Source organism: Podospora pseudopauciseta, assembly GCF_035222475.1.
Source record: "Podospora pseudopauciseta strain CBS 411.78 chromosome 2 map unlocalized CBS411.78m_2.2, whole genome shotgun sequence".
NCBI lineage: Eukaryota > Fungi > Ascomycota > Sordariomycetes > Sordariales > Podosporaceae > Podospora > Podospora pseudopauciseta.
Genome location: NW_026946664.1, coordinates 78381 through 97498, shown reverse-complemented (window position 1 = coordinate 97498; position 19118 = coordinate 78381). Strand labels below are relative to the sequence as shown.

The 19118-nt window shown below is 52.7% G+C and overlaps 9 protein-coding genes across 9 annotated transcripts; 5 read left to right on the top strand and 4 right to left on the bottom strand.

Moving 5' to 3' along the window:
* Window positions 1-342: 342 nt before the first annotated feature.
* On the top strand, window positions 343-2665 carry QC763_000840 (uncharacterized protein). The gene is made up of 2 exons (XM_062905172.1): window positions 343-2395; window positions 2466-2665. Exons 1-2 carry the CDS (start codon window positions 635-637, stop codon window positions 2586-2588), a joined length of 1884 nt encoding a protein of 627 aa, XP_062767704.1. The 5' UTR covers window positions 343-634; the 3' UTR covers window positions 2589-2665.
* On the bottom strand, window positions 2646-4627 carry SRP54 (Signal recognition particle). The gene is made up of 2 exons (XM_062905170.1): window positions 4425-4627; window positions 2646-4322 (listed from the first exon to the last, which is right to left on the bottom strand). Exons 1-2 carry the CDS (start codon window positions 4500-4502, stop codon window positions 2850-2852), a joined length of 1551 nt encoding a protein of 516 aa, XP_062767703.1. The 5' UTR covers window positions 4503-4627; the 3' UTR covers window positions 2646-2849.
* Window positions 4628-4787: 160 nt separating this feature from the next.
* QC763_000825 (uncharacterized protein) lies at window positions 4788-6019 on the bottom strand (the record flags this gene model as incomplete). The annotated part of the gene is made up of 3 exons (XM_062905169.1): window positions 4788-4893; window positions 4968-5390; window positions 5463-6019. The coding sequence occupies 3 exons, from the start codon at window positions 6017-6019 to the stop codon at window positions 4788-4790; spliced, it is 1086 nt and encodes a 361-aa protein (XP_062767702.1).
* A 355-nt stretch (window positions 6020-6374) lies between these two features.
* On the top strand, window positions 6375-7007 carry QC763_000820 (uncharacterized protein; the record flags this gene model as incomplete). The annotated part of the gene is made up of 1 exon (XM_062905168.1): window positions 6375-7007. The coding sequence occupies one exon, from the start codon at window positions 6375-6377 to the stop codon at window positions 7005-7007; it is 633 nt and encodes a 210-aa protein (XP_062767701.1).
* Window positions 7008-7017: 10 nt separating this feature from the next.
* Window positions 7018-8481, bottom strand: QC763_000810 (uncharacterized protein). The gene is made up of 2 exons (XM_062905167.1): window positions 7863-8481; window positions 7018-7789 (listed from the first exon to the last, which is right to left on the bottom strand). Exons 1-2 carry the CDS (start codon window positions 8128-8130, stop codon window positions 7128-7130), a joined length of 930 nt encoding a protein of 309 aa, XP_062767700.1. The 5' UTR covers window positions 8131-8481; the 3' UTR covers window positions 7018-7127.
* An 871-nt stretch (window positions 8482-9352) lies between these two features.
* QC763_000800 (uncharacterized protein) lies at window positions 9353-9895 on the top strand (the record flags this gene model as incomplete). The annotated part of the gene is made up of 2 exons (XM_062905164.1): window positions 9353-9563; window positions 9594-9895. 2 exons carry the CDS (start codon window positions 9353-9355, stop codon window positions 9893-9895), a joined length of 513 nt encoding a protein of 170 aa, XP_062767699.1.
* A 291-nt stretch (window positions 9896-10186) lies between these two features.
* On the top strand, window positions 10187-12001 carry QC763_000790 (uncharacterized protein). The gene is made up of 3 exons (XM_062905163.1): window positions 10187-10227; window positions 10350-11033; window positions 11114-12001. Exons 2-3 carry the CDS (start codon window positions 10693-10695, stop codon window positions 11622-11624), a joined length of 852 nt encoding a protein of 283 aa, XP_062767698.1. The 5' UTR covers window positions 10187-10227; window positions 10350-10692; the 3' UTR covers window positions 11625-12001.
* On the bottom strand, window positions 11723-12580 carry QC763_000785 (uncharacterized protein; the record flags this gene model as incomplete). Its single annotated transcript, XM_062905162.1, has 1 exon — window positions 11723-12580. One exon carries the CDS (start codon window positions 12578-12580, stop codon window positions 11723-11725), a length of 858 nt encoding a protein of 285 aa, XP_062767697.1.
* A 710-nt stretch (window positions 12581-13290) lies between these two features.
* On the top strand, window positions 13291-14424 carry QC763_000780 (uncharacterized protein; the record flags this gene model as incomplete). The annotated part of the gene is made up of 1 exon (XM_062905161.1): window positions 13291-14424. The coding sequence occupies one exon, from the start codon at window positions 13291-13293 to the stop codon at window positions 14422-14424; it is 1134 nt and encodes a 377-aa protein (XP_062767696.1).
* Between the last annotated feature and the right edge of the window lie 4694 nt (window positions 14425-19118).

Sequence of the window (19118 nt, the reverse complement as noted above, 5' to 3'; positions counted from 1 at the left end):
TGGTTTAAAAGCCTCGACTATCGTCAAAAGGGTCTTTTTAAATTTCATTCTGCATTTCTCTTTTTAGTCTATTTACTTATCAACGCACTTTCGCATGGCATTTGCCTAACTGCATATGAATTCTCGTAAAATAAAACAAGGGTCTTACAAGTCGGAATTTTGGTTCCTTCATCCTTTCTTCATTCGCGAGTTCTGCCACGACTGTTTGCCAACGTACTCATGAACATGCTGAGAAGAGGGTGATGTCGGCGTCCAAGTTAGGTGTGGCGTGTGGAAGCTCGTGCCGTCCAATACATAGATCTGTATATATATCCATTTACATGTTCTGAAACCATACCATCAGCACAGCAAGACTCCCATTTGGCTCTACCTAAGGCGCTGAAGTCCATGCCTTGGCAGTAGAGCCCAACCATTCTCGGCACCGATATACCCGGTGGCTGAGATGCATTCACCTGCTCGAATTAATTGACCCGGAGATAATGCACCCCAAGTCTCTTGGCAAAAGCCACCATTCCAGATCAGCTAGCTGAGACTGCACCCAGCTTTTTTTGCGTCCACGCTGTTCACTTCGACGGGTCTTGCTTAACCCTACAACATCGTAACTACCGCAGTCCGTCAATCTCATGCTGACGCAATGTTCAAAGACAAGCCTCAAGGGACCAGTCGCTTGCGAACGTTGCCTCGACCCAATGCCACAATATCCTGGATAGGCAAGAGGAGCGAGCGGCTGCTCGTTGCCTTTACGCTAAGTCTTGTGGTCTTTTACATCGTCGGTGGTTTTGAGCGTGCGTTCCCTGTAGTCCCCGAATCTGTACGCCTCGAAAGACACATGAACACAGGCCAAGCACTATACCCATATGCAGCCGTTAAAAGTAGCATCGAGTGGAGCAAGTTGAAGCCCCGCTATCCAAACACACAGTCTCCCACACAGCTTCCCGCCACAGAGCCAGGTATAGCTCACCCGCCGATTCAACATCGATTCAAGAGAGAGTCGGGTCATGACCGGAAGAGGCGAGATGCGAGAAGGCGAGCGGTCCGGGACCTCACCATACAGTCCTGGTCAGCCTATCGCAAGTATGCTTGGAAGAAAGATGCCCTCCTTCCGCTCTCCGCCACTGGCAAAGACCAGTTCTCCGGCTGGGCGGCCACTCTCGTCGACTCTCTCGACACTCTTTGGATCATGGGTCTGAGGGAAGAGTTTGACGAAGCCGTTGCCGCCGTGGCCGAAATCGACTTCGCAAACTCGTCCAGCCCGATGATCAACATTTTTGAGACCAACATCCGATACCTCGGTGGCCTGCTGGCCGCGTATGACCTCAGCAAGCGGGACGTCCTTTTGCAAAAGGCGATCGAGCTCGGTGACCTCATCCATGCCGGCTTTGACACACCGACACGCATGCCGGTCGACAACATCAACCTGCTGGCTATCAAATCAGGGGAGGGCCAGATGATTGAACCGCAGGTCGTCTCGGCCTCCCCCGGAACACTGAGTTTGGAACTCACCCACCTGTCTCAGCTCACAGGGGACCCAAAGTACTACTCCGCCATAGCCCGCCTCAACGCCCTGTTCAGTGTCAGCCAGAACCAGACCCTGCTTCCTGGCCTATTCCCCATGTACATCTCACTTTGGGGCCCCAAGCCGGACGTCATCAGCGGTACAAGGTTTACCTTGGGAGGTGGTGCCGACTCCATGTACGAGTACCTTCCCAAGCTATCCCAACTTCTCAACAATGCCGCGCCATCTCTTGTTTCGCTCTCACACAACTTTCTGAGCTCGGCATCTGCGAACCTCTTCTACCGGCCCATGATTCCTGATTCATCAGCAAACGACATCATGATATCGGGTACAGCCAACATCCTTCCCAGCCCCGACACCAAAACCAACAGCGTTCAACTCAGCCCAGAGACGGAACACCTGACATGTTTCATAGGCGGAACCTATGCCCTGGCAGGGCGTTTGTTTTCCACTGCGGAGTACCTGGAGACGGGGTCAAGGCTGACGAGGGGCTGTGTGCACATGTACAAGTCGTTCCCTACCGGGCTCATGCCGGAGCGGCTGACTATGCTACCATGTCCTCCTGGAGGTCCTTCTCATGCAGCTGAATCGTGTCAATGGAATCAAACCCTGTGGGATGCAACCGAGAAACAGCAAGGCTTGCCCAGGGGGTTTGTTTCGGCCACAGACAGACGGTATATCCTCCGCCCGGAGGCTATCGAGTCGGTGTTTTACATGTGGCGCATCACAGGGGAACCAGAGTGGGAGGCGGCGGCGTGGGACATGTTTCTTGCTGTCGCGAATGCGGTTTTTGCAAAGGAAACAGGAGGCGGGGCCAGCGTGAAGGACGTGACTGTTGACCCCAGCAAGGAAGATGTCGAGAGGAGTGATGAAATGGAGGTTTGTGCGCCCCGTTCCCGGCTCTGCCACTGATGAATGGGTCAACCGCTAATGAAGTTGCGTATGACAGAGCTTCTGGATTGCAGAAACACTCAAGTATTTTTATTTGACGTTTTCGCCACCTGATTTGATCAGTTTGGACAAGTACGTGTTAAACACAGAGGCTCATCCGTTTCTCAGACCAGAACGGTGACGAGGTTCGTGAGCGTGTAGTGGGCAAGTATATAGGTGCATTCGCTGTATTAGTAAAATCATCATTCCGGGTTTATCGTTTGCTTCTAGCAAGACAAGTCAGGACTTTCTTGAATGTGATCTGTAGGTATGTGTGTGCGTGTATTTATCGTAAACAGCCGCCGCCACGGCTGGCCCCATTTCAGACCCTAGACCCCGGACGCCAAACTAATGCAAAACCCTCTCCCTTTGTTATAAGACTTCAAGACTTTGCAAACCGAAACTACCTCCTCCCGCCCCGTCCTCCTCCTCCGCCCATCATGCCGCCCATCTGCTTCATCATGGCGTTCATGTCAAAGCCGCCTCCGGGTCCGCCCCCGCCGCCAAGCATCTTCATCAGACTGCCCATATCGGGCATGCCACCACCAGCCCCGCCGGCGCCGCCCATGCTCTGTAACCGCTTCTGCATGGCAGCCAACTGTTGGGCCTTGTTGCCTCCACCCATGGCATTCTGTGCCCTCTGCATGTTCTTCATGTTGCCGCCCATCTTCTTGGCCATGCCGGCCATCAACCTCTGCTGTGTCAGCAAGTCCTCCACCTCTCGGACTGTCGTTCCAGAACCCCGCGCCACTCTTGTCATGCGCGTCGGTTGCTCGATGAAGATCTTGCCGTCCGAGTCCAGCTCCTTGTCCGTCATGCTGTCGCAGATGTAGATCATCCTCTTCAGCTTCAGGCTCCCTTCTTCGTCGTCCATGTTAGCCATGATATTGCTCATGCCGGGAATCATGCCCGCCATCTTGGATAGCGGGCCCATCTTCATGATGTTCTGCAGCTGATCCCTCAAGTCCCGCACAGTGAAGATGCCTTCTGTAATGTGCTTGATCGTGTCCTTCTGGTCCAGTTTCAGCGACTGGACATGCTCCACCAGACCAGCCATATCACCCATGCCCAGCAGCTTGGAGATAAAGTTCTTGGGTACAAAGCGCTCCAAGTCCAGCATGTGCTCTCCGGTACCGATAAAGACAATGGGTGTGCGGGTGGCGGCGACGGCCGAGATCGCTCCACCACCGGCAGCATGGCCATCGGTCTTTGTGATGATGATGGCGCCAAAGTCGGCGGCTTCCTTGAAGGCCATGGCCTGCCCCTCGGCCTGCTGCCCTATGCTCGAGTCGAGCACCATGACAGTCTCGTCTGGTTTGATGGCGTTCTGGATGTCCATCATTTCCTGAAACAAGGCACTTTCTTGCCTATGACGACCAGATGTATCCACGATGATAACCTCGAACCTCTCCTTCTTGAACTTGTCGACACCCTCCTTGGCCACGACGGCCGGGTCAGTTTCCGTCAAGCTGCCGTAGTATGGAATCTTGGCCTTGGTCGCATTTTGCTTGAGCTGATCAAAGGCACCGGCACGGAAAGTATCGGCGCAAACTAAGCAGGCGCGAAAGCCACGTGATTGGTAATGGCGAGCAAGCTTGGTGCAGGTTGTGGTCTTGCCGGCACCCTGAAGGCCGACAAACATGATGACATTGGACTTGCCCTTCTTTGGCTTGAAAGGTTCGGCATGGGGGTCGACGAGGTCGACGAGGTGGTCGAAGACGGCTTTCTGAATGAGGCGCTTCTTGTTGACTGCTGGGGGGAGGTCTTTGAAGTTGACTGCGGCTTTGATGTCTTTTCGGAGCCGGCCGACGAGACGGACATTGACATCTGCTTCGAGGAGGGCGGAGCAAATCTGCTTGAGCATAGAGTCGAAGGCCTAGTGATTGCATCGTGCGACTCGTTAGCGGCTAAGACACGCAGAAAGGCAAGGGTAGGCCTAAGGAGAAGGAAAGGAAAGGGAAAAGGAAAGGATAACTACCTTTTCATCGAGATTTGGGGCGCGCGTCAAGTCGGTGACGGCGGCATTGATGCGCCGACCTAAATCTTGAAGAACCATGGTTGGGGGAAAGTTACGGCGATCAACGCCGGTCGGGATGTCTGGTGATGTTGGGCGGCAGTGGTCGGTGAGGTCGGGATCTGGTGGTTTGGCCAAAAGTGTTGCTGATGACAGAAGTCGAGAGCTGGGCAAAATGGTGGGGCGAATGCTGGGGAGCCCCACCTACCATAGATGCCCGGGGGGTTGAGTGGGTCGGGCGGTGAGAGCTGCCAGGCACAATCACACAGTGGCACGTCAGGGTTAAGGGCTTTGATACAGCTGAGGTATCTATCTAGAAACTACAGCTCATGCCTTGCTTCCACCAACCCAGAATATGCTCGACTCGCATATAGGAACGTCATCTTCAAAACAGGGAGCAGGAACAGAGGCAGCCCCAAGCGCTTCAACCGTGCTAACATCAACAACCAAGTCATCAGTCACCTCTCCTCTCATCCATTGGGGTTTGTCTGGAATGCGTGCACTCACCCAACTCCGCTGCCACAAGCCCAAACCTGGCGCATTGTAAGCAGCTTCCTGACGGGATCCAGGTTAAATGAGGCGATGGTCAACCCCCCCGACGCACCCACCGGAGTGCAAACACCATTTCCGGCAGGGTCCTCGCTGGCGCACTCAAATATCTCGTTTGTGGCTGTATTGACAGCAACAAACAAGTTGCCCTCGGTTTCTGGCGTGGACTCGTACAGACCAGTATGGTTTCTGATCTCCCAAGATTCCAGATATCTCCCTGATGCGGGTGCTGAAGAACAAGGGCTTTGTCCTCTCGCCTGCAGCGTTGTGTTAAAGTTGATCTGCCTCGACGTCGTCAAACACCGCGTTGGGTTGCCCCCCGAGCCCGTGTTATCGCATGAAGTAGGCAAGACGATGGATGCGGTGGCCAATCCAGACACCCTGTTCGCGTCAGACAAGAATATATCAGCAATGACACTTAGCCCCCTTGTTAGTCTGCGCGGCTATACATACTCTTCGTTCTCACAACTGAAAGTATGGCTCGCATACAAAATCCTTTTCTCCCAGTCCATCGCAAAACTAACCGTGTCATCGATTGGCCTGCCAAAAATGTTCACGCAACTGCTCCAGAGCAAAGCGGAATTGTCCTGAGTAAACCCTTTCCATTCCTCGGGCCACATTCCGAAGCAGCTGTACGTTGTGCCACCCGTGGAGAGATAGAGACCAATCACCGAGTCGGTCCCTGCCCGTCCTGGTAGAGATCGATCGGGCGCATCGTAGGTCCATTCGGAAATCTGCCAGGAAGTTTGAGCAGGAGATGCCGGACAGGGTCTTGCTGCCTGCCCTGCTGCAAGAAGAGAGGCGAGAAAGAGAACGACTTGAGGCTTCATGGTGATAAACTGCGTCGATGGTATAACATCGATTTTCTGGGACGAGGTTGATCTAGATAGGTATGTTTGAAGGTCGTTCTTACACTGGCCAGGGTGATCTATAACCCGAGAGGCTTCGAGGCAATATGGACTCTGCCGTGGGTAAATGTCTATTGCGCGGGGTGGCCAAGATACCGACATTCGGCATTAACCTACCTACCTTGTATCACAGCGGCCGCATCAAGGAAGAATTGGCATTTCACAATGACCCGGCCATCATGCTTCTCCTGGATCATTGTCTGCCCGTTTCCTCAGGGTTACCTGCATACCTATCTACGACGAGGTAGGTTGCGTGAGATATGTTCAGCTCCACCGGCGTCTACTAGAAGGACATATCTGCCTCCGCAAGTAGGAATCATTTAACAGTCTTGGGGGTAAAATAAGCAATCCTACAGTTTGTGAGCAGTATCGCGCCAGAGAAGGCAGAAACATGAGCCTTTGAAAGCCACCAGGTAGCTCCACAGCCAGGGAGACCAAGCAGCAGTGGGTCAAAGCCATGACTCATTCAAACCGTAGCTGCCATTGGAGATTTACCTCACTTATCATTTTTGTGACTGATCACCATCTTGTAATCCTCTTGATTTGGCATGAAACAACTTTAAACGCCAAAATGCACCCAACGGCCTCATGGCGCCCCATGTACAACCACGATCTCTCGGCTGTCATGCTTGTTGCTGAAGAGATCCACCCCGGTCTCCCTGAAGGTGCCTCTGTTTTCGCAGAGCGGGTAGAACTCTTCCCTGAGGGATGCTTCGTTCTGGAATCAAGGCAGGAGATTTGCGGCTATATCATATCTCATCCCATTCCACGACACTGCCCTCCCGCTCTGGATACCCTCCTCGTTGAGATACCCCCGACTGCCGACCACTATTACATTCACGACCTCGCCATTCTCCCTTCATTCCAGGGACGTGGATTAGCTGCCGAAGGTATCAAGAAGGTTTTCGACGTTGCGCGCAACTACCGCACTACCTGTCTTATCTCAGTGTACGGCACATTGGCCTTTTGGAGACGATTTGGGTTCGAGCCTGGGATGGATGACGCAGATATGTCAGCAAAATTGAGAGGATATGGTAACGATGCCATGTATCTAGAGTGCCAGAACACAATAGAACAAGCTCCAGTCTGACAATTGCAAGAGCCTATCAAAAGTGGAACAAATGCAAGGTCAATGCCGCAAGGCCCTAGTCTAAGAAAATTTCTAAACAAAACTCGCTGAAACAGATCAAGAACTCACAATACCCAGTGCCTATCGTTGTTTGACAATCATATCTCCGGCCTGAATCCCTTTCCCTTGGGTCAAGACTCCGGCCTTGTTCAGGATGTCGATCGTACTCCTGACCACGTTCAAGTCAACCCCCTGTGTTCTCTCCGGGAACTTGACTGTCTTGAGCCATTCTCTAGCATCTTCTTCCGAGTAGTCCAAGTTCGTGCTGATGTACTCGACTGCTTCCTCTGGATTCTCATTGAAATGCCGGATGCCCTTGTTCAGCTTCTCCAGCAGATCATCCACCCTGCCATCCCACGCGGTGCCCTTCACCAACTTGGTGGAAGCCACAATCTTCCAGCTTGACCAGGGAGTGTAGATCTCCCCCACACGTCTAATCTCTCCATTATCGTAATACTTTTTGGAAGTAAAATGCTCCCACATGAAGAAATCCGCAGTCCCGTCGTTCACTGCTTTCCGGAGATTCTCAAACGTGTTGAACACCACAAAATCCGAGTAAGGGGACGCAGACTCGGCCGACGTGCCCACCCCCGTGGTTGGGACGAGCCATGCACGCTGATCCGCTAGAACATAGCCCATGACATAACTGCCAGAGCCGATACGGGAGACGCCAATTTTGCCACCTTTGAGCGAGTCGACGGATTGGATCTCAGGACGCTGGTTTCCTGTTGAGATGGCCCAGCCTTTTGGTAGTGAATTCGAGTGGTTAATCTTTGTCACAGCCCCCGCAACAATACAGCAGCTGGATGCACTTACAAAGCGGCGTTTCCACAAATGTTCCAACGAGTCTATACCCGCCGTCATTCTCCTCAGTCTGTTCTGTCTTGCCCAATCCAGCAATCCATCCTTCCGTCAGACCGATGGCCACATCGATCTCTCCGGCCCGGATCGCCGTGATCATGTGTCCGGTCCCCGAGGGAAAGGGGATCAGCTCGGCATCGAGTCCAAAGTGCTTGTGGGCAAAGTAAATGGGCGTCGAGAAATGTTCGGGAACAAACCCGATCTTGAGGGGCTGGGAACTCATGGTTGAGCCGGTTGCTGGTTGTTGTTTGATCCTTTTCAGTGTGCTAAGGTTCAACGTTGTATCTTGCTGAAGCGATGGCTGATGATCATAACAAATGTTATTTTTTTCCCACCGAGAAAATGAAGGCGTCACTCACTTCCAGAGGTTTAAATGACGCAATGCGGGGCGGCGCAGAACGATTCTGGAACAAACGAAGCGAAACCGACCCCACTACCGACCACTATCTGCGGCAAGGAGGGCCTGTTTTTGGTGGACATTGCCGTTGACTTGCGGAAAGTGGTGTGCAGGTGTGGGAACTGCGAGTTTCGCAAGAATGAACCAGAAATTGTTCTGATAAGTCGGGAACTGGAGTCGGTAAACAGCAAGTGCCCAAAAGGGGCCCCCTTTTCAGCCCGCTTATGAGGTCGAGAACAAAAGGCTGCTGACGGCTCCAACAGCGCCTTATGTACTGTATCACCGGTTACCTCGAGTTACCTGCCTCTTGTAATGCACGATTGATAAATTCATCCGTTGCTTGTTCCACAGATGGTAAGCGGAGCCAAGGATGTGCCGCTCCCGACTACCATGTAAGTTGCCCCAAGCACACATGGGAAAGAGGATAAGTCTCCTGGTCACGGGAAAGAAGGGAATGCAATTCCATTCCACGGGTCTGTCGGGAGCTTGTCTTGCACTGACATGTCTTGAGTCCCGGGTAAGGAGTCTCATAGAGAACCAATTGCCTGGACTACTACCATCTGTGTTCGCAGTCGTTACCTGATTTTGAGGACCATGGTGCCATATTTAGGTGTCCTTTGTAATGTGAACGTCAACTGTCACTCGAGTCCCTAAAAATAGGATAATCGCCAGTTAAGCGTGGTAGCGAACAAGCCCACGGAACCAAGAGCGCCTGTCTAACCCACGGCCAGACAACCCCGGCTTGGCCATTGTATGTAGCACAAATGGAATGAAAATCACTACAGGCAAGGATGCAGGCTTAGACTTCAGCCGAGATTATGAAGCCGAGTTTGGAAATAGCATCCGAGAAGGTTCCTCTTTCTGTTCAACGTACCACACCTTCTCTCGACTGCTGTGGGTCTGGCGACGTGTGCTCAGCTTACACTGTCACCGAGACTTGATTCATAGGTATCTATCGTCCCCAAGTATTAATTCGAGACCAATTTCCTCACCTTGCCCCCTGATTCCGTCATCTCGACCTCTTCGCCAACGGCCTGTGATAAACACAATGCATCTTTCTACTGCCATCATCACCTTTGCTCTTAGCCTGGTCGTCTCTTCTGAGAGTCTTGTCCGCCCCTGCGGCCTTGAATTGGAACGATGCCAGACAGGATGGATCTGTCAGAGACTTGAGCGATCGCCCACCGGCGAGGGAATCTGTGTTCGACTTCCTCTACATGTTCCCCTTCCCATACGGACAACGCTTGTCACCTCACGGGCTTCGCGCACTACAACAACAACAACAACAACAACAACAACAACCACAACAACAACAACAACAACACCGAAACCAACACCGACATTTCAGTCTTGCGGTGGCTTTCGCGTGAACCCTGCCACCTGCCCCAAAGGTCAGATTTGCGTGGACAATCCTTACGTGGAGGGATGCGGTATGGCTTGTGACAAACCGGGAATCTGCGTTGACCCTGGCGAGTTTTGCGGAGGCTTTGCTGGCTTCCGGTGCAAGGGTGACAGAGTCTGTATCGATGATCCGCGCGATGACTGCGATCCTGGCAACGGCGGTGCCGATTGCGGCGGTATCTGTGTCTAAGTAAGATAGTTGACTGGCGGCAACTTGGGTGAAATTAACGACACTGAACATCTAAAGGGGTGGCTGTGGAGGGGAAGGGGTGATTCAGACCGGATAAAGGAACGCTGGAAGTCGAGACTCTGTATTACAATAAACAGATGCTACCCTGGTATTGACATTCAATTCAATAGTGCCCTGTAACGCTCGATTATGTTCCCGCTATGTTCCGTTGCTTTATTCCTGGCGGCTTCGGTTAATCTAGGACGTTCTCACAGTCCTGGACGCGGCATCGCGGCAAAGATAGGTGGGTAACTGGGCGGTAATATGAAACAGGTGCTTCTGATAGCTGGGAGGTATGTCGTCCCCCATCTTTTGTCTGAGAATGATACTTGTATATTCTTAACCACTTTCCTTTAGTTGTCACACGGCAAAAGCAGCCCTTGTCACATTAGTTATGCCTTGCTGACTGAGGTAGATACCCTAGATACACGACTCTCCAACGGTTGCAGCCAGTTGTCAGCTAATGTCCAACAAGTTCAATGTTCTCACCTGCTTTATTCAGACAACATGACGGCGAAACCAATCTTCAGGCATGGCCCGCTGTTGGGAGCCGTGCGGTTCACCATTCGCTGAAAGAGAACCAACAATGCACAAAATGTAACCATGTCGCCTTAGTATGATCTTCGCATCAACGCCGGGAGGAGGCACAGCAGTCGCAATCAAAAGAGACCCTTCTCTAAAACCATTCTCTTCCCGCTGTCTGGTTTCCAGCGGCGAACTCCAGAGCTGTTTGCTTGAGACCGGAGCCATAGGGGAAGATGGCCAGCAACTACACACCGCCACGTCAAGCGATTCCGCCGATCATGCCGTACAACGATGGCCTCATTCCACACGACAACCCACATACACTGTTCCCCGAGGTCCTCGCGAAACATGAGCCGGTCTATCACCGGCCGTCTATAGTACCGAGTCAGATGCCACCAGCATATCCACAAGAGCTGGCAGGATATGAATCGGGAATACCTGAAAAGCCTGGTCGGCCTTTTTGGAAAAAGCCGGTTACATGGGTGGCTCTCGTAGCCCTCATGATAATCGCCATTCTTGCTGGTCTTCTAGGAGCCATGACAACCGGAGCCATCAAAACGGCAGGCAACACCAGGTGAGTCAATGGACGACGCTTTACCCATGAGAGACACTAGAATGTCCTTTTCCAGCCGCTGATCTATCCACCCTCTTTAGCGTATCGCATGAAGACTCAGTGAGTACCAATGCGGCGGTCACAGGCAGTTCCAACACGGCACTATCATCGCCGACGTCACCAGCTATTGCTCCAGAGACTACAACTGGGCCGGACTTGACACCAACACCAACACCGACATTAGCAACAACCACGACCACGCCTACCCCTTCAGTGCCGGCTAGAACAGTGGACTCCCCGAGCGGTCCTGTCACGATGGAGTGCCCTGGTGTGGACCGGCTCAACCTTGATGTCTCTTCGCCCTCGCGTGGTGAGCTCAGGTTCCAACGACTTTGCGACGTCAATTATGCTTTCGGGGACACCAATTCCGGGTTTGGATTGGTAAAAGACAAGATAGTAGCGAGCTTGACAGACTGCATCAAGGTTTGCGCCGACAAAACAGGCTGTGTGGGTGTCGTCTTCAACGATGGTCCCCAATGCTGGCTCAAACATACACTGGAAACAAAGAAGCCGGACGATGGAACTGAAGCGGCCATTCTTATTCAGCGATGAATCAGACTTTCAGAAATCTTGACTAGGTAGATAATGATATCAAGGAAAGGTCTATAGGCACTGATGAAATCTTCCCAAATCTGCCACGCGAGAATAGCTCAGGCAGTACACTTGAGTGCACTATCAATCAATGTCCAGGTGTGGTCAGATACTGACTTGAGCTGCTCCTCAGTCCAGATTGCCTTGTCTGGTACCGCTCGCCCTTTCTGATCAATATTGCTCCAAAACCTTCCCTCCTTCTCGGCCTTCTGGGTGACCTCAGATACTCCTTGCAACAAATACTCAGCACATGTGTCTGTTGACACCGCTGCTATCTTCATCAGGATCTGAGATGGCCCGCGCAGATACCAAGGCAGGCCCACCATGATGTTGGACGCCACCACGCCGGGGTAGGCATGAACAAAGTGCCTTTTTGAGTTGCCGTTCTGCTGTTGCTGTGCGGCGTGGAACTGGATCATGGAATCATTCATCGAGATGCAGTGGTAGGCAGCACTGGGCAAGCTGTAAGTCCTTTTCAAATCCAGATCGTTCCAGTCCAGCTTCACTGGGGCACCGTTTTTGCCATCCAGAACAATTATCACCCTGGCATTATCTTTCAGCACTGGGAGAAGTTCTCTGATGAGAAGCTGTTTGCCATAATAGTGGAGAGCCATCTTGTTGTCGATGCCCTCGGTGGTTTCTGTACGGCCGGCCATGGTGAAAATACCCTGCGTCATGATGAGAAAATCGAGCTTCTGGGCCCTGTGGGAAGTTATGATTTTGTCTGTGTACTGCTTGATTTGAAGCATGGATGAGGCGTCAACAGCAAGGAACTCGATGTTGGGGTGAGGAATCATGACTGGCTTATTGCGACCGCTGATGATCACGGTGGATGACGGGTTGTCGATGGCGATTCGGCATGCCATGGCATATCCGATACCGTTCGTACCGCCGACAACAAGGGCTCTAGTAGACATGGTGAGTTATCGTTGCGTGCAGTTTGGTGGTTGCGAGTATGGTGTGGGCGAATTGGCAAAACGAAGGAATGTGGCCGGGCGAGTTCTGTTGATCAAGATGACGAAGCTTCTTGTGAGCCCCGAACTAATCCCACCACAAGGCCCTTGCAAATGCCGTCGGTCAAAAGTTCTGCCGTGTGGTTGAAAGAGGGAAAGCGTCAGGGCGTCGGGTGTAAGTGGATACCCGGCCCAGTCTCTTTTCTCTTTGCTGGCTTTTAATCTGATGCCTTGACTTGGAAGATAAATCCATGAGGGTTATGAACACTGACCAGCCACTACAATTCGGTGGAAAAGAGCATTCTGCCAGGCTAGGATTGAAGTATGTTTTGGGGTTTTTACTATTCAATCTTATTCTATATTCCTTTATTTTCATAAAGTGTCGAAGAGGTCAAGTGCAAAAGCCACAAGAAGGTACATTCGTCCAATCTCAGGCTTATCGTGTACCAGCAATGGTCATTACGCGATTGCCGCGATTTGTCAGCCCATGCCTGAATTTATTAACACATTAATAATGGCATGCAGCAAGTAGAGGGGCTCACCGACATGTAGACGACTCCAACAAATGCTCGGGGCGTGATTTGATCACAAGAGCATGCCTGCTCCCAGACTCTCGAATATCGGCTCTCTTCCATAGGCACCTGCATCCTTGAAACAAAGGTGCACCGCCAACAATGACCGACAGAAAACCCATCCTTATCGCTGGTGCGGGCATCGCCTCCCTCTTATTAGCACAGTCGCTGAGGCTCTCCGGTATTCCCTACAGGGTCTTTGAACGAGATGCTTCATTTGTTTTTCGTGCTCAGGGTTACCGGCTTCGCTTATCTTCTGAAGGCTTGAATGCCATCCAGGCCGTCTTGGATCCCGAGACTTGGCAGCGATTCTGGGACACCTGTGGCAAGACGGGCGGGCTCGGATTTGCATCGTTTAACGCCGTGACCGGAGAGCAGATCGAGCATCACTTGGTCCCACCGGCGCTAGTATCGCGACAGGGAGGAGGCAAAACGATTGGGATTTCCAGGAGTGACATGCGAAAAATATTTGCCCAAGGTTGCGAGGACAACATTGAGTGGGGCAAGCATGGGATGGGCTATGAAGTCACTGAAGACGGGGTACAAGCCATCTTTGCGGATGGGACTAGGTCTGTCGAAGGCCCCTTGCTAGTTGGCGGAGAAGGGATTTACTCCAAGGTTTCCAAGCAACTTTCAGAAGGGAAGCTGAAGGTCTATGACACAGGCGCGAGAGGGACTCACGGGCAGACGCCGAGCGCATCCTTCAAAGGCCTCGGCGAGGGAGTCTTTCGGTTGCTGGACGATACACGCCCAGAAGGGTCTGTTTTCGTCATTACGAACGTCCGCCCTGAAGAGATGGATGATCCAAGCGTCTCTTTCGGCTGGACTATGGGTGGTCACCCCGGCGTAATTCGGGCTCCAAATGATGACTACACCATCGTGGGCAGGACGGCAGCAGACATCGCCAAATCTCTGACACAGAAGTGGCACCCTCGCTTTAGACCGCTATTCGAAGACATGAACGAGTCTGAGACCGCATTTTGGAAGATCACCTGTTCAACACCCTCAGGTGTTCCTGACTGGCCAAACCAACCACGCGTCACCGTCATTGGTGACTCTGTTCATTCCATGACTCCAGCTGGTGGCATCGGTGCCAACACTGTTGTAAGAGACTCTGCACTAATTGGTCGTCTCTTGCGTGAAGCTGGCGGATACAAGGCAGAAAGCCAACCACCCACAACCACCACCAACAACACTGTCGATACCACCGCAAGGAGGGGTAACTGCACGTTGTGAACCAGTCGTCAAAGTGAGGCGGACAATCAGAAGGCATGGCGGTTATCAAAGGAAGGCCACTGGCCCTGTATGATATTGAAGGACTTGGCAGCGGCCTGAGGCCACAAGGGCACGGGCCAGGCAAGGGAGGATAAAATACGCGATCAGGATCACCAAGACTGTATTTTCCTTCTTCATCTTTCAGTATCACGCTCTTCGAGGCCATTGAAGATTATTAGCCTGAATTGAACCATGAGTTCCAAGCCCTGATATTGCAGCCCTTGTCACATATAATCTTCAAACAACCGAAGACGACAAACAACACACTACAACACCATAGCGCTATCACCACTTACCCCGCTTTCTTCCTTTGTTGATGTCCACCACGTCATCATCAGCTCCACCCTCAGATATCGTTGAAGGATTCGTTCCATTACCTTGCAACCCTTGGGTTTGACGACGACGAAGACTCCGACTTCACTACAGGAGAGTACTCCTTCAACACGTCGCCTATTCCGCGACCCTTCATTCCTGGCTACGCAGCCCATATTCCTCTCCCGACGTCACCTACGTACGCGACCGCTCGAAATCTACAAGAAGAACTCGACAACGCGTCTATCTCTACCTACAATATGTCGGACTATCGCTCCCCGTCAGCCGAGCCTGTTCAGGTCGACGACCACATGGAGCTTACACTCTACTCGCCTCAGGACTTTGAAGCCATTATGAGCGACCCCACCGATATCCAGCCCTTGCCTGGTGCTATTCATGATCCAGCACCCTGGATCGTCGAACTCCATCGCCGCATGAGTGAGACCTATGAGGGTGTACGACAACTTGCTCAACAGCAGCACAAAGACCGCATTGACGGCCAAGAGCTCGCACGCCTTAAGCAGCAGTACGAGCATATCCGCGTACAATACACTATTTGCGCCAATATGGTCAAGCTCGGGGTCCAAGTTTCAGACCAGCAGATCCAGCACTTCCGGCAGCAAGTCGAAAATGCCAGTGCTACCTTCGCGGACGAAATCTGGGGAGCTATCGCGGTCATTACCCAAGATGAGCGCCAGCGGCAGCAGGCCATTGAGCAACTTCGGGAATCTGCTAAACGTCATCAAGCGGCTCTATTAACTCTCGAGAAAGAGGTCACGAACCAAAAGAGGTTTAACAACCAAGTCGAGAACTGGGCTCACCAGCGTAACCGTGATATCGATGGACTTTTAGCAAAAGAATTCGTCGACCCCACTACGCTGGACGCACATAGCCGAACCGTCATGGAGCAGGTTAAGAAGCTGACGGAAGAGGCTCTAGAGGAGTTCCGTACGCAGCTAAAGCAGAACCCTGATGCCGACATTGACTCCGTCTGGCGTAGCCTTAGTCAACGGGCATCGACGCGACCATCGCAACCGTCTCTAGCCGTACCATCGAAGGTATCATCTTCAACTCGGCGTGCCCGGGAATACCTGACTACCCAGGCACTACGGACTGCTCAGACACGCCGTACGGCCCAACAAGCCCATATCCAATTTGAATCCGCCCGGGCCGGCCCTATGCGTATGGCACCCGAGTCCAACGATGGAGGCGGAGGAAACCTTCCCCCACGACGATTCTTCGCCGCCAATGGGGAACCACCCTCTGATCCTAATAGCTCGGACTCAGAGGACCCCGACGATGGTCGACGAGAAGGTCGACCTCCTCCCGGAGGGAATAGAGGCCCACCCAGGGGACCCCCGACAGGACGCAATCGCCCTCGGTCACCCAGTCCCTCGGGGTCGAGACGACCTCTCTCGACTCATTCGTCACTTTTCCCAGACGCCGGTCCAAGTTAACCCGGTACACATGTCGAAGCCCCAGGCCTACGATGGCAGGGACCTCTCCAAGTTCCGGCCCTGGTGGCTTAAGGTGGAAGCCTACATGGATTCCTACCCCACTGGGTTCCCCAGCGACCAGGTCAAGATCAACTGGGTTGGATCTCTTCTCATGGACAAGGCCCAGGTGTGGCATCAACAGCGAGTCAGTCAAGTACGAAGACTGGGCTTCACAGACACTTGGAGCAACTACGCCACCGCCATCAAAGAGCGCTTCCGGGATACGGCCGAAAGGTACCGCAATGCCCGCAAGATGCAGGAACTTAAGTATCACGGAGACATCTCACAGTATCTGACTGAGCTCTCTGATCTTAATGAGGTAGTACAGTGGTCAGGAACCACGTTCCAGAGTCATATCTCGAAGGCACTACCGGACGAAATCACCAAGCTGATCTACTCGAGGCAAGGTGGTATCCCGGAAACAGACGACGACTTCCTCAACGCTATCGAGGAAGCCGGCCACATCTACGAGAATATGCTCACCAACCCAGGCATCGCTGTTAACCAACGGGCGGGAAAAGACGCGCCCACTTCGATCTCGGAGCGCTCGAAGTCGGGCCCTCCACACCAAAGTCGCTCCCAGCAACCGTCAAATCCATCCTTAAGAAGCACCAAGGCACCAGCCAAAGCACCCAACGCCAGACCCGATCCAAAGGATATTAAATGGGCGACCGTCAAGGAAGCCCTAGCAGGGATCTCGCAGGAGAACGTCGACAGGCATAAGAAAGACGGCTCCACGTGCTGGCGATGTGGTCGCAACAACCACCATACCCTCGCCTGCTTCGCCAGAAAGGATGTCTCCGGTAACGACCTTCCTGCGGCTCCTCCCAAGGTAGCCGGGGTCAAACGGAAGGCCGAGGAGAAAGAGAAAGAAAACGAAATAGCACCTCCAAAGAAAGTACGAATTGACGCTATTGGGGTACACATTGACGATGATGAACCACCGGTCTTCGAAGTACTGGACGACGACATGTCTGGCACCGAGACGGGTTTTCACTAGGCCGCCTGCCCACGCCGACAGGATGTAATCGGCCTACTGGCGTTACCGTTGCGGGAGTCAAGCGCCCTCACGAGGAGGATGAAGATGAACAACCACGACGCCGGCCTAAGGTGGGGACCAGGCCCATCGTCAACATGAGCATCATCAAGGGTACCAACGCGCGTCCTCGGGAACATCCGGTACGCGTCCTCTTGGACCCTGGCAGTGCCGTTCCCGTCTTATCAGAGGATGTGGCTACTCGCCTCACGATCAAGACCTTCCGTCACCCTCCTGGGTTCTACCTTCAATCCTTTACTGGAGAAGGAGATGTCAGTAAGGAAGCGTTGTATACCGACACTGTGGTGCTCAGGCACTCTGAAGACCACTTCACCAAGTTGCAATTTGAAGTCAGCAAGCTCGACGCGGAATGCGACATCATCCTACCACATTGGTGGCTCCAAGAACACCAACCAGCCGGTTTCTACGATCAAGACCCCACGAAGATCGTATTCACCTCTCCCACATGCCGCGAACGATGCACTAGCCTATCGGTACTTGGGAAGGCTGGTAGGATCATTTCCAGCGTCAAAGACGACCGAAACTCTATTCCCGAACGCTTCCGGAACCTAGCACCGTTGGTCCCTCATGATATATCCAAAAGGCTACCTGATCACAAGCCCTGGGACCACACGATCGACCTGATGGATGGCAAGACACCACCATGGGGGCCTATCTACTCCCTCAGCGGCAAGGAGCTCAAGTTCCTGCGCGCATGGCTGGATGAGATGCTGGCCGAAGGCAAGATCAGACCTTCCAAGTCCCCTTGCAGCGCTCCACTCTTTATGGTGGATAAGGACGCCTCTATCGAGAAGAAAGGAACGCATGAGGACGACCTTCGACCCGTGGTGGATTGGAGATCACTTAATGGCATTACCATCCCTAACAGGTACCCCCTACCACTCATCAATGAGCTACAAGATCGCCTCGCTGGAGCCAAGTACTTCACCAAGATCGATCTTAAGAGTGGATTCAACCTTGTACGAATCAAAGAAGGAGATGAGTGGAAGACTGCCTTCCGCTGCCGCTACGGCCTCTTCGAATTCACGGTCATGCATTTTGGGCTAATCAATGCCCCAGCCACCTTCCAAGCCATGGTTCATGGGGTCCTCAGCGACCTAATCGACATGGGGGTACTGGCGTACGTTGATGATATCCTCATATACGCCGAGACTATGGAGGAGCACGACCGGCTCACAAAAGAGGTATTACGAAGGCTAAAGGAGAATAACCTCACCATCTCAGCAAAGAAGTGTGTGTGGGCAACCAGGCAGGTCGAATACCTTGGGTATATCATCTCTGAGCATGGGATCTCTATGTCTAAGGAAAAGGTAGACTGCATCTTGAACTGGGAAAGACCTACCACACTCAAGGCCACCCAATCCTTCATCGGCTTCGCCAACTTCTATCGACGCTTTATTAAGGGGTTCTCTACCATTGCCCAAGCCCTCACGGCATCCCTGAAGCTCGACGCACGCCATTGGAAATGGACACAAGCTATGGAGATAGCATTCAACAGGCTCAAGGAGGCCTTCACCACTGCTCCCATCCTCGCTCACTTCGACGCAGCAAAGCTGGCGGTCCTGGAGACGGATGCGTCCGACTTCGCCCTAGGTGGAGTGATGTCCCAGAAGGGGGACGATGGCAAGCTCCACCCGGTAGCTTTCCACTCCAGAAAGCTCACCAAACCAGAGATGAACTACGAAGTACACGATAAAGAGCTATTAGCTATCGTCGACTGCTTTGCAAGATGGCGAAGATACCTTGAGGGGGCGGAGCATCGCGTTGAAGTATACTCCGACCACCAGAAC

Bases quoted from the DNA above. Each gene is read 5' to 3' on its own strand.
- QC763_000840 (XM_062905172.1), top strand. From the start codon at position 635: ATGTTCAAAGACAAGCCTCAAGGGACCAGTCGCTTGCGAACGTTGCCT. The intron at 2,396-2,465 runs GTTTGTGCGCCC...TGCGTATGACAG, and splicing joins AGAGGAGTGATGAAATGGAG to AGCTTCTGGATTGCAGAAAC.
- SRP54 (XM_062905170.1), bottom strand. From the start codon at position 4,502: ATGGTTCTTCAAGATTTAGGTCGGCGCATCAATGCCGCCGTCACCGAC. The intron at 4,323-4,424 runs GTAGTTATCCTT...TGCAATCACTAG, and splicing joins CCCCAAATCTCGATGAAAAG to GCCTTCGACTCTATGCTCAA.
- QC763_000810 (XM_062905167.1), bottom strand. From the start codon at position 8,130: ATGAGTTCCCAGCCCCTCAAGATCGGGTTTGTTCCCGAACATTTCTCG. The intron at 7,790-7,862 runs GTAAGTGCATCC...CACTACCAAAAG, and splicing joins ATTTGTGGAAACGCCGCTTT to GCTGGGCCATCTCAACAGGA.
- QC763_000790 (XM_062905163.1), top strand. From the start codon at position 10,693: ATGGCCAGCAACTACACACCGCCACGTCAAGCGATTCCGCCGATCATG. The intron at 11,034-11,113 runs GTGAGTCAATGG...CACCCTCTTTAG, and splicing joins AAAACGGCAGGCAACACCAG to CGTATCGCATGAAGACTCAG.